Raw genomic sequence first — 18,225 nt, 5'->3', positions numbered from 1 at the left:
CAGTACAGTATGACGTTAGTTAGGCATGTCTCTACATCCAGTAAAAAATATTTTTTAAACAAACAGAATACATGTGTTTCTTCAGACCAGGTTTATTATAACAAATTTTAACATTTTTGTTATATGCTCACATTAAAATTTAAATACATTTAAATAGAAAAGGAAATAAGCATAAACCATTACAACATTAATTGTGTGAAAAATTCATTGTATAAAATGTGTGGTGTTTTTGTACAGTTGTGGTAACAGACTGGCAGAAATTGCAGAAGTTGCGAGTCAAATAGGATGGTAGTTGTTCATGTGGGTTTTGCAAAAGTTGCAAAAAAAAATTAAATAACTAATGTTCTTTACCAGGAAAGAATATTTACAAAATAAGTAAGGGATAACCATGGGTTCAGGACCATATGGACCATTAGTTCATATTCTTTTAGACGTATAAAAGCAGAAAATATACTCTAACAATCAGTGGATATAAAGCCTTAAAAACAAGTTATGCCAAATATAGTTATACAACTATATAATTTTTAAACATCTAGTTTAAAGGTGATAATAAACCCAGAGGAGTGTTTACAGAGGTTTGTCTTCTTTCAGAGTGGTGGTCAACTGCAACTCATTTCGGATGCAGTTGAGTTCCACCAAGCCCTCCTGTAGCTGGTCTGCCACCTCTCTGATTTTTGCAGCAAATTCTGACTTTGCACCATTTTTAAGCTCATGAGAGTCCTTGGCCACAAAGTAGATGTCCATCCCGACAAAAAGCCCAGTCAAAACACCTGTGGAAATACTAGCAATCTGCACAGCGCGTGCTGCAGTGGTTCCCGCCACATTGGCTATCTGCATTACACGCATAATCTCATTGGCGTTAGTTAGAATAGCTTTGCCGGCCATGGCTCCGTCCTCATAGATATTGTCAAAACAAGGGAAGTCTCGATTATAGGCATGCTTTTTCATCTTATTCAGATTGAACTTGCGTAGGTTTGTAATGCCTTGCTTGATGAACTTCATGCATTTGTTAAGGTCAGCCATCTTCGCCTGGTAGTCTTCCACAATGCGCTCCACCTTCTTGCGATCCATAGAGTTGTTGACAGTACTGGATATCCCAGCGGATGCAGAAGTAAGCCCACCTGCCATGGCAACACCCAGGCCAACTGCAGTAACAATCAGAGAGGTTCCCATGGTGAAAGGTGCCAAGATGAGGCCGGTTATGGTAGCAACACCTCCCACAGCGCTGGTGGAGCCACCGGTGATCTGGGCAATTTTAGTCTTCTTGTTGAATCGGTCCAGGCCGTCAGCTATAGCATGCAGGTCAATCACATGCTGCCATAGTCCTTCAGCTCTCTCTGAGAAAAGTTTATTAAACACGCGTATGCCTTTTTGCACCTTCTCAGCAGTTACAGCAAAAGCCCTGAGAAAAAGACCATTGGTCAGTCAAATTCTCTTTATTTTCATGTCACACACGCAGAATGCATTAGGACTTACTTGGCTTCCTCTTTCTCTGTCATGTTGTCACTTTTGGGCATGTCCTCCCATTCTGAATGGGAAAAACAAAACAGGAGTACAAGAGCTATGAATATTAAGTCATGATCAAGATGGACCATCTGTCCAAACTTGGTTAAGTTGATGTTAGTTTGTTTAAATTAAGAAGTTAAAGGATGGGAGGGATTGTTTCTAAAAGTGGACAAACATTCATGCCAACATTATGGGAAAAACTCACGTTCCACAGTGTTCCACCAATCCATGAGGCCATCAAGATCCTGTGATAGATACATTTAGGATAACTAAATAATGGTCTATTTTAGAAAACAAAGGCAAGGACCTATATGTATTGAACCAAACCTCCTCATCCTCTCTCTCATTTTCACTTAAACGGAAGTCATCCAGCCATTCCATGAGGGACTTCTTGTGGCCTTTAGTCTGATAAGAAAACAAAAGTAATTTCAGGTTATTCTGCAATCGGAGATTGGACAATAATGTGTAAAAGAGAACTTGATGGGAAAACTCCAATGCAGAAACCAACAGAAATTGCAGAAGTTGCGAGTCAAATAGGAAGGTAGTTTGTTCATGTGGTTTTGTTTTTGTCACAAGTTGGGGAAAAAACACTATTTCTTGTGCCTGGGGCAATAAAAAATAGGGGCCAAATAAAATTTGCAAGATCATTTTTCCCTCCTAAAATAATAGTAATTGAGTTTTTAGTATAATAGTAACAAATGTTATTGTCACCTGACCTGTAGCATAAAACAGTTCATGTAGGTGGGGTTTTTATATTTAGGATACCACAACAGTCTCTCGGTTCTCATTCTTTGCCTGGTTGAGTCTTGTTTTCAGTGTCACAAGTTTTATTTTGATTAAAAGAACTGCTAGGACATTTCAGCACCTCTGCAACGTCACTGCCACTGCCACTGCCTCCGCCTCCATTTTGGTTTTCATTCTTCTTCTGCGTTGTTTTGTTCTGTAATAACAGCACATCACTTCATTGAATAACAACTGTGCTCATGTAAAAAAGTTAGCATGAAAAATTCTTGTTTACCTTTCCAGCAGCCTGGGGCATAAAGGGATTTTTGGGTTTCTTCCTTTGTCCTTTTTGCTGTGAAAATGTCATATGATATAAAGCTGATCAACTAGGATGAACCTTTTGGTTCTCTGGAAACATGCACTAATAAGGCCATCAGTATTCACTTCATAAGATGGGTGCAATTACTTTTGTATTTTCCTCTTCTCCGGGTGTCTCAGCCACTGTGTCAGGAATCTTTTCCAGGACCTCATTGCTATCGCCCTGCAATAATGAGTAGAATTCATATAACCCTAAGCCTATGGTTCAAAAATGACTTTAAAAAGTGTTTGGCCTATAATCTGTGTTGAAGAAAAAAGAAAAAGAGAATACGGAATCAAAATTATAAGAAAATATCAAATTTTAAACTAACAGAAGTGCCATTAAAAAAAAAACTTCAGGTAACCTATCATGGTTGCCAGTCAAAATAGCAGCAATTGCTTCATGCTTTAGATAAATGTTTAAATTATAGCCAAACCACTTGCCTTGTTACTGAGCTACAAAATTCAGCCTGTCTAGATCTTGCACAAGTAATTTTCCACCTGGCATTCTAATGTGCATGCAGGTGCTTGTCTTTTATGTTTGGTTATAGCGATTTAGGCTAGGCCAATAAAAACCAAAACGTATAGCTGAAAAAGCCCAAAGGTATGTTCAGATAACAGATTCCACGTCAAGTTGGACTTGCACAGGAAGCAACTTAACTAGTCTGTTTCAACATGTTTTCAATGAAGCTCATAGTTTAGGGGTGATGCTTCTGTGTGTGTGTGTGTGTGTGTGTGTGTGTGTGTGTGTGTGTGTGTGTGTATATATATATATTATATATATATATATATATATATATATATATATATATATATATATATATTATATTATATTATATTATATTATATTATATTATATTATATTATATTATATTATATTATATATATATATATATATATATATATATATATATATATATATATATATATATGCTCTTTTTAATCAAACAATACAGGAATATCACCAGAATGACATCTTGAAATGATAATGAAAAAAACTTAATATAGAAAGACTATAATATTTTTAAATATTATAAAAAAAACAATACAATTAAAATAAAATAAATAAAATGTTCCATTACATTTTAGTAGTGAAAGCACTTAAAGGTCCCATGGCATGAAATGTTCATTTTATGAGGTTTTTTAACATTAATATGAGTTCCCCTACCCTGTGTATGGTCCCCAAGTGGCTAGACATTTTGACAGGTGTAAACCAAGTTCTGGATGTTCTGCTCTGCCTTTGAGATAATGAAAGCTCAGACGAGCCGATCTGGAATCTTCCCTGTTATGCCGTCATACGGGGAACGGTTACCTCCCCTTCCTCTGCTTTGCCCGCCCAGAGAATTTGGAGAAAATGGATTCCGTTTATCAGTCGCGATGTCAGCACATGCTTTACAAACAGACTTTCACCACATGGATTCGACAGCACCGCCACAAACAGTGAGTAACAGTGTTCATTAATGCCTGATCTGTGATCAGTGATTTCTGATGTGTAGCTAATCATTCAAGTTCACGCAGACTTTCTTTCAAGATCGTTTAATACTGTCAGTCCCGCCGCTGGCCGTCTAAGCCCTAAACGTAATGCATCAGTGAATCAAGCCAGTGACTAAAACGATAAACTTCACATCGTTTCTGTTAGTAGCATGAAACAAATATTTTATTTCAATTTTGATTAGACGTTAGAATAGCGATCAAAGAACACTCTCTTTATAATGTTCGGATCTGTCAATCCCACGTCGCAAGTGTATCTGCACACTTGCCCAAACTGCCGTTATATGAATGACACTGTTATGCTGTGATGGAAAAAAACTTTGTAAAAGTATTCGAGAGGGGTTCCACATGATACAAAGTTCATAGAATAAGGAGGAAGACGACAGGGTCGGTGTGACTGGGACTAATGTTTATTCAGAACTCTCAGATACCAACTAAATAAAATCGCGCTCACAACGCTCTCAACAACTCGGTACAATAAAACTTTCTCAGCTATCTTGCTCCAGGTCTCTCTGGTCCACAACAAGCGGCAACCTCCCGCAGTTTCTCTTGAAGCCAATACGGAAGTGACATATACTGCAATTCATCGACTGACCGCTAGGGACAGGCTCCAGAAGGGAGCGGAATCTCATTGAGCCCCATGTTAAAATGCCCAACTTTACAGCAAAATAAAACACGTTTACAGCCTGGTACAAATTGTGTTTTTTGTCTATACGGGTCATTCTGCCCTTCATGACAACTGTGAGGGGGGTGAATTTTTTTTATAACTCATTTGTTTACATTATATAAAGCATTAAAGTTCTGCATAATTAAGGGCGTGGCCACTTCGAGTGACAGGTGGATAGCCATTTATCTACTGTCTGTTAGTCATCGTGTCACTTCAGCTCCGCCCACGTCCTGCCTTTTTGCCCATTTTCTGTTATCCGGGATTGACCCGCGATGGCACGCTGCCAAGATGGCAACAGCCAGCTCGTCCCTTCTTTACGCTTCAAAACTGTGGGTGACGTCTTGGACAGTACGTCCATATTTTTTTTCTATGGTCCACATGCAGTCCGTCTCCTTCTCTGGCAGCGCTTGCAGACCTCGCTAAACCATGCCCCCTCCGCCACATAATCTAATACTCATTTCAAATGCAAAGATGTCAGCCAATCACAACAGTGTGTGTTTTCACTGAAGTCTCACATCAGACCTGCCCTTGAAACAGAGCATTCAAGCCAGAGGGCTAATATCAGTATAGAAAAAATGCTTTTTATTTCTAAATTATTTTTTGATGTAAAAAACCATACTAACAATATAAGTACACCTCAGGAAACATTATAAAATAATAAAAACAATCCATGCCATGGGACCTTTAAACGTTCCTCATAATTATAAACCAGTGCCCTAGATGAAAATGCGTATTTACCTGCTTATGAGTTGGTTGGCTCTCAACATCAACCTGCTCCTCTGCATCTAAACCAGAACCCATATCCTAATATAAAAGAGAAAAGTACATCCTCGACAATAATTTGATGACAATGCCCTTGACTTTTAAGATTCAATGGTTAAAGGGAGTCCTCCTGATCTATCTAATTATGTGTGTAATAAATCTGAGCTGTAATTTATCTGAGCAAATAATTTACTAAACTGGGTCTTAAAAATTAAAAGTATGCTCACCTGTATGGATTTCGACTGTTTAACGTCAGGTTTATCCGTGGGCTCCAAGAACTCTTGTGTTTTGTCCATGCCCTGCTGGGGAAGCATATGCCTTCCTATTACAACATGTTTTATCACCTATCAGAACTAGTGACATTACAAAAAAGAAAAAGTCTGTGAAACTTACAATACAAGGAACATACAATACCTAGAAAGGTGACAGAAAGTGAGAGGGACAGAGTGAAATATAAGAGTATCAAAGCAGACTTACTTCAGAAGTGGAGTGCTCGCCACAGTTGTCATCGATTTTAAAAAATTCTCTGTCCATTATAAAAAATGTCCTAGTGGAGAACCAAGAAACAGATAAAAGGACTTAGAGTCAGAAAAGTACAAACAGGACTATTAAACACTGATAATGATGCGGTCAGACCAAACATCACATGCTGAAGGTTCACTTTGAACTGAGGTCATCTTGAGACAGAGAAAGAAAGGCGTTTTTGTTGAAATGTGACCTTCATGAATCAACACTGAATGCTGCGGGGCAAAACAAACCCCAGAACAGCAACTTCTATTAAGTAACACCTAAAATATGAAGCTTGCGAATACAAATAGAGGGGTGACAGCGCAGTACAAAATCATTTGAACAGTTAAATCAAAGTTAACTGCTGTTAGTCTCGCCCCGAGCAAGTCAACAATCAAGTTCAGTCAAGTCAGTTCACAGGATTTATAACAAACAAACGCATCCATGCCTCACCCGGTCGTTTCGAACATGCCAGTGCTTTTCCAATATACATATTAATTTTTACAATTTTTTTTATAAATAAACATTGCAAATGTGTCGTTAAACGTTGGGGCAAAGACATGCCCATTGCCCAACTTACCGCAAAGGCGCAAACCGCACACTTCCCTGAGGGAAAAAATTAGAGTATCGAGAAGGAAAATAAACATATCTATCTATCTATGAAATGAAAGACAACTGTGTACCTTAAATTGTTTCCATGTTATTTTCTTTTGACGTGCAGTAGTTTGCCTCGCAATGTGAAGTATCGAAATGTTTTTAACTCCGCCCTTTCTTGCTGTGTTTGTTGTCCCCGTTCCGTAAATCCATGGACGGCAGTCAGGTGGTGCTATTCTTCAGGCTTCCTGCACTGGGCTGAATCCGAAATCGCCCCCTATACCCTTAAATAGGGCACTATGTGTGAACTGTATTAGTGGACTAACGTATGGAATAGTGAATGAAGGTTTAGGGGGCGATTTCTGCTGCTAATCAGAGTAGAGAGAGAGAGAGAGAGAGAGAGAGAGAGAGAGAGAGAGAGAGAGAGAGAGAGAGAGAGAGAGAGAGAGAGAGTGTGTGTGTGTGTGTGTGTGTGTGTGTGTGTGTGTGTGTGTGTGTGTGTGTGTGTGTGTGAGTGTGTGTGATGTGTGTGTGTGTGTGTGTGTGTGTGTGTGTGTGTGTGTGTGTGTGTGTGTGTGTGTGTGTGTGTGTGTGTGTGTGTGTGTGTGTGTGTGTGTTCTATCCCGGTGGGGTCTTCAACCTGTCACAGTGGGGACCTAAATTGAGGTCCCCATGAGGAAACAAGCTTAAAATCAGAATTAGTGTTTATTTTTATTTTTTTATGTAAAAACGCAGAAAGTTTTCTGTGGTTTGGGAGTAGGCTGGTTAGTGTAAGGGGATAGAATATACAGTCTATTTTTTACAGTCTATGGTCTGTACAGTATAAAAATCATTACGCATAGTCCCCACAAAGACAATAGCCTAAACCAAAGTGTTTGTGTGTTGTTTTACTCTTCATTATTTCGCGAGGTAATTGTTATTTAACATTGTCTCAATTATGAAAATTATACACCAAAAAAAGTCAACATAAAACTATAATCCATCCAGCATTATCAGTGTTTTGTCAGCTATGTCACTACACAAATTATTGCTTCAAAATGTAGCCTATAGTTTATGTAGTCCAAAGTCTCTTGGTCTATTTAAACAATTACGCAAGTTGTGGTCTTTAAGAGAATGTTATTCAGTACATCAGCAACAGACAAAACAATACGCTTAAATAATGTTGATTTTTATAACAGTTTTAATGCTCAATGTGTGGGTTATACCAGCAGATGATTTATTATCACCAAACATAAACATCCTTGAAGAACTGGGGAAGATGAAAGCAAGGATTAAATCTATGGAGAAGGAAATGGATCGACTAAGAACAGAAAACACAGGTAATTTATGACATGAATGAGGGTACTGAACGAAGGTATACTGTAAAATGTTATTGCAATTGTTATTATTATTATTATTTAAGAAACTGACTGACTGACCACACTGGAGAGACCAGTTTGTTTCTTAGAGCATTAAGCTTAAAGGAATAATTCATTCAAAAATTGAAATTCCTTTAAGCTAAATGATGACAGACTTTTAATTTTTGAATGAACTATTCCGTTAGAAACAAACTCGTCTCTCCAGTGTGGTCAGTCAGTCAGTTTCTTAATAATAATAATAACAACAACAACAACATTCAGTACCTTCATACAGGTTTGGAACAACTTGAGGGTGAGTAGCTAAATCACTCACCCTCAAGTTGTTCCAAACCTGTATGCATTTCAGCCGCTCTGAAGAGTTTCATCAAATGAAAAGATACTTAAAGGTTTTTCTGTTTGCTTGCTTGATCATTTTTCTCCTCATTCCTTTTTTGCAGAAAGGGTGAAAGTAGCCTTTTCAGCCTCACTGTCAACTTCAACGGACGTCAAATATTTGGGCCCTAATGCAGAAGCAACCACTCTTGTGTATGAAAATGCATTTACTAACATTGGAAATGCTTATGACATCAACACAGGTATCATAACAATGCACAAGGAAATTCTAAACACAATGCTTTAAAGGTGCACAATGTAACTTTTCTGTCCGCTAGAGGTCACTTATTCAAAACAAAGGCGTAGTTTGATGACGGCAAGTTTGAGCGCAAATCTTGGGACATGTGGTCTTCACCTCACAGCCGGTGAAAAAGAATTGGGATAGGGCTCGGGCTCGGGCAGAAATCATGTTCATGGATGCAATTATTAACGTTACTGTAGTATGAAGCAGAGCAGGATCGAGTGTTGTGGAGCTGAGCAAGGCCGCTGGAGCGATTGTTAATAAAATGAAGGCAACACACGCCTCGCGAGCAGCGGGACTTTTATTATGCCACAGTCGCCGCCGCCATTTCCGCTTTTCCGGTCATGAGTATGAGGTAACGCACATCTGAGTGTGTTGAAAATTAAGTTATGACGTTACTCTGTGCGTTCGCTCGGCGTCTGCTATGACACTTGTTGCACACTGCAGTGAGAGTAGAGCGTTTCTGCAAAATAAAACCGAGGGTAACGCAGATATGACGCCATTGACAGGCGACTCCCTCACACGTCCCGGTTCCTTGGTTAAAAAAGCAACTTTCTCACGATTTACAAATAGTTGGAAACATTTGGGATATTGTAAGTACTCAAATGAACAAAATATATAACACTGGCCTTGTGTTTTTTTTATATTTTACTGAAAAAATGTTGCATAGTGCACCTTTAACAATTGTATCATATTTTTAAACGTATCTATCTTTTATATTTTTTATTAACAGGAATCTTCACTGCACCAATAAAAGGAGTTTACTTTTTCAACTTTGTGGTCTTCAATCCTTATGCCATGTCGACCGCTGTGAGACTGCTAAAGAATGGCAATCTTGTGGTCGCAGCATCAGATAACCCTCCCGGGCAAGACACAGAGGACACTACGTGCAACTCTGTCACTCTTCTTTTGGAACAAGGGGACCGGATACTTCTTCAGCTCCCAGAAGACCGTCGTATCTACACAGATATGTGGAAAAGAAACACCTTCAGTGGACACCTTATTTTTACCATGTAAAGTCACTGCCCATCATGTAATTTAACTCAAATGCAGTGTCTTTGACATGTCTTTGTAAAATGCAGTAGGCTATGTGTGTAAAAAAAAAACAAGTTCAAATCTTGTTTTTCTTGCAATAAAAACATAAAAGAAATTGTGACTGTGGTTATAATTCACGCATGAAAGGGTTAAACATGATCAAACAAAACAATGTACAGTGGTTACTTACTACCACCTATACAAGCTTTTAAGTTGCCTTTGATATAGGGAATTATCATCCAGCATTTTCACAGTGTTTTGTCAGCTATGTCACTCTGGAAATTCCATTGCATTTTTTATTGCTTCAAAATGCAGTCCAAAGTCTCTTGTTCCGTTTAAACAATTGCGCAAGTTGTGGTCTTTAAGACAAGAGAATGTTATTCAGTTGATACATCACTAGTACAGACAGAACAATAAATTATGTTGCTTTTTATAACAGTTTTAATGCTCAATGTGTGGGCTATACCAGCAGATGATTTATTAACACCAAACATAAACATCCTCGAAGAACTGGGGAAGATGAAGATCATGGAAACAAGAATGGAATCTATGGAGAAGGAATTGGAGCGAATAAGAACAGAAAACACAGGTAATGTGACACTGCTGACAACTTTGAAGAGCATATACAACCTTCATAAGTTGTAAATAGGTTGGTTTCCTAGACATAGATAGATTAACATCCATAAATAATCTTTAGTTCAATAAGTATTTTTAACAACTCATCTGAAACTGAATGATTTAAAATGAATTGGTAAAATGGTCTTGCTCAATGCTCATGAATGCACTGAAAAGTTAATTTTATTTTTATTTTTATTTTAGAACAAGCAAAGAAGCTGGAGGAGTTTCATGTTACAATGAATGACAGAAAGATCAAAATGGATGAAATAATTAAACAAAATGAAGGTAACAAAAGATAATTGTTTCATCATTGACAAATCTCACATATTTAGGCTTTTAAAAACAGTCTAAAAAGTTCAAGGCTTGATCCGAAATGTTTTATGTAAATAAATGAATGTTTGTTGATCAATGATTATTATTTTAGCACAAGCTAAGGAACTGGACACCTTTCGTGGAACAACAAATGACGTAAAGACCCAAATGGATGATCTAATAAAACAAAATGAAGGTAATGCAACTAAACAATTTTGTTTATTAACAATTATACAAGACTTCTAAATGTTTTAGCATTAGCATGTAGGTTACTAACAGTGCTGCTGTAACTAAATAGCCACAAAAATGTATATATATTTAAATGTTGAATAAATGTATTTCTTAATGTTGAATTTTGTGATTTATATACATCTTTATTCATTTAAGCTTTATAAGGTAATGCCGTTTATAAAGAATCTCAGTTATATACTTTCTTTATCATGAATCTAATTAAATATCTTTTAATGATGTAATCTAATTTACATATTTTACGTCTTAGTTTCAAAAGTGGCTTTCTCAGTTTCTCTGTCGTCCTCTAATGGACCACACAGCAGTTTACACACCCTGATTTACAAACACATCTTCCTCAATACTGGAGACGCTTATGATGCAAATACAGGTACAGTAAATCACTTCATATACTCTGAATGTGACCTTTTTTTTAATCCTGAGTAATTTATCTATTTTTTGTCTGATACAGGAATCTTTACAGCACCCATGAAGGGAGTGTATGTATTCAGGGTTTTCTCTAAGGCCTATGGAAGTCGAGATAAAGCGGTTGTCGCAGGCTTGTTTAAGAATGGCCAGCATGAAATTTCTACATATGCACGTCAAGACGGTGGTTTTATCGGCTCTTCAAATGGAGTTTCTCTGCTGCTGGAAAAGGGGGATAAAATATGTGTAAATCTTTATCCTGGATATTGGATTTTTGACAATGAACACCATCACAGCACGTTTAGTGGACATCTGCTTTTCCCCATGTGATCATATGTAGAGCATTGTAGGCAAGAAAGACTGTAAGATGCAAGACACAAAATGTTTATTGTTTTTTTTTGGAGTGGATGAATTGGATCAAATGATCAGCAATACTATGTTTCACCTATTTTTATGGCACCTACACTGTAAAAAATTGTTTTCAAGATTCGTTATTACATTTTTTCTTTTGTTGAATCAATTTAGATAATTAGTGTTATTCAGATAACATAATATATTGAGTTTCTGTTGATTAAACAATATTTTCTTCATTGTATTAACATACATTTTAATTTTAATTTAAGGAAATTTTGTTTAACCAATAGATTAAACAAACCAGATGACTTACTTTAAGTTAATCCAACAATGTTTTTTTTACAGTGTACAGTATAGCCTACTGTAAACAAGGGCTTTCTCTAAAACCTTTGGACATCAAAATAGGCTTTAAATATATGGTGAAAATATATGACTTAATTTTCACTGTACTGACAACAACTTCTTATACTGTACACTGCAAAATAAAAAAATAAAAAAATAAACAAACTCCTGGTTTGTTTATGAAATTTCAACATCATAGTAGGCTATAGGTTTTTTTTAGCAATGTTGCAAGGCCCATGGGCTTAGAGAGAGAGAGTAATCAGTAATAAACACATTTTATGAACAACTTAGGTTTGTAAACCATTTATGGCATTAAGAATATTTGTAAAACAAATTAAGATCTGAAAAGCTTTTTATTTTATTTTATTTTATTTTATTTTTATTGACAAAAAACTGCAAAATACAAAACTCTCGTAGGGGAAAGAGAGTATACACATACATGTAATTACAAATGTAGTCAAAATACAAAAGTTAATAACTAAACAGAAAACAACAACAGAACAAAAAAGAAAAAAAGAAAGGGGCTATTTATAAACACAAGTCAATGTCAAAAAGCCAATTTTTTTCTTTTTCCCCCCTTCTTTTCCTTTTTTTCTCTTTTTTTGACTTTATACACACAATTCTGACTTTATACACATAATTCTGACTTTATATCACACAATACAAATCTGACTATCACACAATTCTGACTTTATATCACACAATTCTGACTTTATACACACAATTCTGACTTTATTCACACAATTCTGACTTTATATCACACAATTCAAATCTGACTTTCACACAATTCTGACTTTATATCACACAATTCAAATCTGACTATCACACAATTCTGACTTTATATCACACAATTCTGACTTTATATCACACAATTCAAATCTGACTATATCACACAATTCAAATCTGACTATCACACAATTCTGACTTTATATCACACAATTCTGACTTTATATCACACAATTCTGACTTTATACACACAATTCTGACTTTATTCACACAATTCTGACTTTATATCACACAATTCAAATCTGACTATCACACAATTCTGACTTTATATCACACAATTCAAATCTGACTATCACACAATTCTGACTTTATATCACACAATTCTGACTTTATATCACACAATTCAAATCTGACTATATCACACAATTCAAATCTGACTATCACACAATTCTGACTTTATATCACACAATTCTGACTTTATATCACACAATTCTGACTTTATACACACAATTCTGACTTTATTCACACAATTCTGACTTTATATCACACAATTCTGACTTTATATCACACAATTCAAATCTGACTATCACACAATTCAAATCTGACTATCACACAATTCTGACTTTATATCACACAATTCTGACTTTATATCACACAATTCTGACTTTATTCACACAATTCAAATCTGACTATCACACAATTCAAATCTGACTATCACACAATTCTGACTTTATATCACACAATTCTGACTTTATATCACACAATTCTGACTTTATTCACACAATTCAAATCTGACTATCACACAATTCAAATCTGACTATCACACAATTCTGACTTTATATCACACAATTCTGACTTTATATCACACAATTCAAATCTGACTATCACACAATTCAAATCTGACTATCACACAATTTTGACTTTATATCACACAATTCTGACTTTATACACACAATTCTGACTTTATATCACACAATTCTGACTTTATATCACACAATTCAAATCTGACTATCACACAATTCAAATCTGACTATCACACAATTCTGACTTTATATCACACAATTCTGACTTTATACACACAATTCTGACTTTATTCACACAATTCTGACTTTATATCACACAATTCAAATCTGACTATCACACAATTCAAATCTGACTATCACACAATTCTGACTTTATATCACACAATTCTGACTTTATATCACACAATTCAAATCTGACTATCACACAATTCAAATCTGACTATCACACAATTCAAATCTGACTATCACACAATTCTGACTTTATACACGCAATTCTAACTTTATATACGCAATTCTGACTTTATACGAATGTTTATTATTTACACTTTATGTTTTTAAGAAAAGAAAAAAAAAGATTATGTGCAAAAAAAATTAAAATTAAATAAATGTTTTATTAGGGCACTTGACACATTTTGGGTTACATGTGAAAATGTGCCAAATTTAACCCCACTCTTAAAAATAAAAGTTTTTTGTTTTGGCGGAGTGTATGGTTCCATGAAGAACCTTTAATGAACATTGCACAAAAGGTTATTTGTAGCGCAGAAAGGTTTTTTAGACTAAATGGTTAGAAAAAAATGGTTAGAAAAAAAAAACCTTTCACAAAACTTTTCTTCAGGGAACCAAAAATGGTTCTTCTATGGCATCGCCGTGAAAAACCCATGTCTCTTAGCACCTTTATTTTTAAGGAAAGGCATTTTATCAAAATAGTAAACTTTGGGTGTCACATTATTTCGTCATTGAATGCTCTTTTACTATTTTCTGGAGTCACTCATCTTTATGCAACATCAATAGAGACTTTGATCCATTAAAGCAGATATTGAAAAGAAGGATTGAGCACAATATTGTTTAATGGTTTTCTTACAAGCACTCAAATCCTTTTCCAGTTTATTGTGGCTCCCTAGAATAAATATTGGTTAGTTTGTCAGTGCAAAGTCTATTGGACAGTTCAAACAATTACACAAGTTGTGGTCTTTGAGACAAGGAGAACGACAATTCAGTTGATATACCACTAAAATCTGACAGAACAATAAATGATGTTGCTTTTTATAACAGTTGTAATGCTAAATGTCTGGGCTATACAAGCAGATGATGCACTTTTACCAAACATAAACATCCTTGAAGAACTGGGGAAGATGAAGATCATGGAAACAAGGATGGAATCTATGGAGAAGGAAATGGAGCGACTAAGAACAGAAAACACAGGTAATGTGACACTGCTGACAAATTTGTTTTTAAGAATATAATATACAGTATATAGAGAGAGAGACAGTACAGTATACACATTTTCAATAAAACTCCAAATAAAAGGGTATGGTTTCATCTGCGTAGATTTCCTACCATAAAAATGATTTCCAGTGCATTTGTAATTTGTAACATGTTTCGTCTTAGTTTCAAACACAACTCATCTGAAACACTGAATGATTTATAAGTAAATTGGTAAATATTTGTTCTTGTTCAATGTTCATGAATGCACTGAAAAGTTAATGACTATTTTTTTTTTTCAGCACAAGCAAAGAAGCTGGAGGAGTTGCATGTTACAATAAATGAACTAATTAAACAAAACAATGGTAAAGTAACACATTATAATTTTGTCAATGAGAAGAATAACCCTTTATAACCCTAATGTACTGCCATTTTTCAAGAATCTAAATTATGTACCGTCTCATAGAAGGTACATCTTAAAAGTGAGTCCAATTAAATTATTTGTAATTTAATTTACATAATTTACGTTTTAGTTTCAAAAGTGGCTTTCTCAGCTTCTCTGTCATCCTCTGATGGACCACACAGCAATGAACAAACCCTGATTTACAAACACATTTTCCTCAATACTGGAGACGCTTATGATGCAAATACAGGTACAGTAAATCACTTCATATACTGTGAATGTGACTTTTTTTTAATTTTAATCCTGAGTGATTTATGTAATTTTTGTCTGATACAGGAATCTTTACAGCACCCATGAAGGGAGTGTATGTATTCAGGGTTTTCTCTAAGGCCTATGGAAGTCAAGATAAGCAGCTTTCCGCAGGCTTGTTTAAGAATGGCCAGCATGAAATTTCTACATTTGCAGAACTAGACAGAGGTTTTATAGGCTCTTCAAATGGAGTTTCTCTGCTGCTGGAAAAGGGGGATAAAATATGTGTAAATCTCTATGGTGGTTCTGCGATTGCTGACAATGAATATCATCATAGCACCTTTAGTGGACATCTGCTTTTCCCCATGTGATCATAACCAACATAGCACATTTTTGTACATCTAGACTAATCAAGATGTTCAATAATATTTTTTTCTGTCTAAATAAATTGTACTTCAAATGAAGGGCTTTCTCTAAAATCTATGTTAAAAGGCCATATTTGAACCACATGTGTGTCATGTGTCAAATGTAACCCATAAAAGCATTTTATCAAATAGTAAACTTTGGGTGTGACATTATTCCATGATCTAATGCTCTTTTACTGTTTTCTAGTCACTCATCTTCACTCACTTACAATTGTTTACACGCAATTTTGAAAACAGTTCTTTTTGTCAAAATATAATCACAATTATCCAAACACCACACTCAATTAGCAAAATTCCTAGATTGTTTGCAAAATGACACACTTCAGTCAAAACATATACACATATTTGTGAAAATGCTATTTGTTTTCATTTAACCAACACAGTCATCAATGATCATACACTATTGCAGCCAGTTTCACACTGCTGTGATAAATAAAAAACACATTTGTAAAAAAAAAAAAAAAATAGATTTTTAGCCAGACATTCTTACTGTATGTAAGAGATAATTTAGGTGACAAAAAATAGTGAGAAACTCACAACATTATTCATGATTTGTTTTGAGATAGGAGAATGTAGACAAATACTGTAGGCCTACTATAACCTTACTGCACAACACTTGATGCTGCAGACTGAATATTTCAAGTATTTATTTCAATACTTACAGTATTGTAAGTTACAGTAATCAACCAACAATGACATCAATTACTGTAAACAAATAAAATCTATAGACAAATAAAAATTACTGCATGAATTACAGTACATACACTTTGACTCTGAAGAAAAGTAAAGTAAAAGTAAACAGAAATGAAAGAAAACTCAAAGCAACAAGAATACTGCAACTATCCATCTCTCCGTCTGGCTGGATCAGGCCATAAGATTTCATCAACATCACAGGCTATGTCTTCATTGGCAAGGCACCGTTGGAAGAATCGCCTTGTGTGACGAATCCACCCCTGCACTGAAGCTGCTTCAATAAGATCACATGCCTGTTCCATGGCCTGAATGAGGGGCAAACGGTCATAAGGCCGCAGGTCATATACCTTCCACCGCCACGCTGAAAAAAATTATTCTATAGGACTCAGGAAGGGGGAGTATGGGGGAAGGTATAAAACTTCAAAATCAGGGTGATCATGGAACCAGTTCTGGACCAGAGCAGCCCGATGAAATGAGACATTGTCCCAAACGACAATGTACCACATCTGGTCCACTTGGTGTAATGCTGTGACAATCTCATGCAATCGGTCAAGAAATGCAAGTATCAGATTTGCATTATAGGGTCCCAGATTTGCATGGTGGTGGAGGACCCCATTTTGTGTGATAGCAGCGCAAAGGGTGATGTTACCCCCTCGCTGCCCTGGCACATTGGTGATTGCCCTGTGCCCAATTACATTTCTCCCTCTTCTTCTTGTTTTTGCAAGGTTAAATCCAGCCTCATCCACATATATAAATTCATGTTGAATTTCAGCAGCATCCATTTGCAAGACTCTCTGAAACACATTAAAGAAAATAGGATGCTATTCAATATCTATAGCACAGTATTTTTTTTGTGACAGAACATTATGAGCAGTGCATGATACCACACCATAGTCAGATGAACAATGCATACCTCCACATACTCATTGCGCAGATGTTTCACTCTCTCTGAATTTCTGTCAAATGTTACCCGATACAGTTGCTTCATGTTTATTTGATTTTTCTTTAGGATTCGACCTAATGTTGACAGATAGACTCGTTGGATGTTATTGAAAATATTGTCATCATTGATGATATTGGCTTGGATTTCTCATAGCCTGATACAATTATTGGCCAAAACCATGTTCACAATGGCGGCCTCTTGTGCACAACTAAACATAGGGCCCCTTCCACCTTGGTGTCCTCGACCCTCAATCCTATGTAAAAAAAAAAAAAAAGATATATATATCTTCCTCTACCTAGGTGTCCTCCTCTACCTCCTTCTCCTCTTCCTCCTTCTCCTCTTCCTCCTTCTCCTCCTCCTCCTCTACCTATGCCTCTTCCTCTACCTCCTTCTCCTCTTCCTCTTCCAGCTCCCCCTCTCATTCTCACTCTTCTTCTTCTTCTAACTCCTTCCATTTTTGTTGAAGACAGGTGAACTCACCTGCTGCCTTTTATAGCACACCTGAGTGCTGCGTTTTCAAATTAGCACATGTGTGCTTCCACACCTGGTAGATGTGTTTATCCAATTCGTTCATTAGTGTGGTAATTGGCAATCCGGTGCTTTGTAATTACAAGGAAGTAACCTCACAATCCTTATCCGTGTCTAAGGTGTGAAAATGTGTGTAGTTT

At 36.0% G+C, this 18,225-nt stretch overlaps 4 protein-coding genes across 8 annotated transcripts; 3 read left to right on the top strand and 1 right to left on the bottom strand.

The window, feature by feature from the left end:
• Positions 1-73: 73 nt before the first annotated feature.
• apol1 (apolipoprotein L, 1) lies at positions 74-6,973 on the bottom strand. Of its 5 annotated transcripts, none has more exons than XM_079818776.1 (11): positions 6,697-6,973; positions 5,984-6,053; positions 5,734-5,808; positions 5,483-5,548; positions 2,696-2,770; positions 2,525-2,581; positions 2,372-2,446; positions 1,834-1,911; positions 1,712-1,751; positions 1,477-1,528; positions 74-1,402 (listed from the first exon to the last, which is right to left on the bottom strand). In XM_079818776.1, exons 2-11 carry the CDS (start codon positions 6,038-6,040, stop codon positions 568-570), a joined length of 1,410 nt encoding a protein of 469 aa, XP_079674902.1. In that variant the 5' UTR covers positions 6,041-6,053; positions 6,697-6,973; the 3' UTR covers positions 74-567. The 5 variants fall into 5 exon arrangements, with proteins under 5 accessions (XP_079674902.1, XP_079674905.1, XP_079674903.1 ...); XM_079818779.1 differs by having other exon boundaries at positions 5,734-5,805; positions 6,697-6,796; XM_079818777.1 differs by having other exon boundaries at positions 6,594-6,745.
• A 229-nt stretch (positions 6,974-7,202) lies between these two features.
• On the top strand, positions 7,203-10,046 carry cbln9 (cerebellin 9). The gene is made up of 3 exons (XM_079818798.1): positions 7,203-7,926; positions 8,403-8,540; positions 9,312-10,046. The coding sequence occupies exons 1-3, from the start codon at positions 7,767-7,769 to the stop codon at positions 9,593-9,595; spliced, it is 582 nt and encodes a 193-aa protein (XP_079674924.1). The 5' UTR covers positions 7,203-7,766; the 3' UTR covers positions 9,596-10,046.
• Positions 9,812-12,373, top strand: LOC307127524 (complement C1q-like protein 2). Its single transcript, XM_079818791.1, has 5 exons — positions 9,812-10,202; positions 10,433-10,516; positions 10,656-10,739; positions 11,043-11,162; positions 11,244-12,373. The coding sequence occupies exons 1-5, from the start codon at positions 10,034-10,036 to the stop codon at positions 11,525-11,527; spliced, it is 741 nt and encodes a 246-aa protein (XP_079674917.1). The 5' UTR covers positions 9,812-10,033; the 3' UTR covers positions 11,528-12,373.
• Positions 12,374-14,038: 1,665 nt separating this feature from the next.
• LOC307127529 (complement C1q-like protein 4) lies at positions 14,039-16,369 on the top strand. Its single transcript, XM_079818797.1, has 4 exons — positions 14,039-14,844; positions 15,147-15,209; positions 15,378-15,497; positions 15,584-16,369. The coding sequence occupies exons 1-4, from the start codon at positions 14,673-14,675 to the stop codon at positions 15,865-15,867; spliced, it is 639 nt and encodes a 212-aa protein (XP_079674923.1). The 5' UTR covers positions 14,039-14,672; the 3' UTR covers positions 15,868-16,369.
• Positions 16,370-18,225: the final 1,856 nt, after the last annotated feature.

The sequence above is a fragment of the Gobio gobio genome (genome assembly GCF_949357685.1).
Source record: "Gobio gobio genome assembly, chromosome: 6".
NCBI lineage: Eukaryota > Metazoa > Chordata > Actinopteri > Cypriniformes > Gobionidae > Gobio > Gobio gobio.
This window is presented reverse-complemented; position numbering and strand designations above follow the sequence as displayed.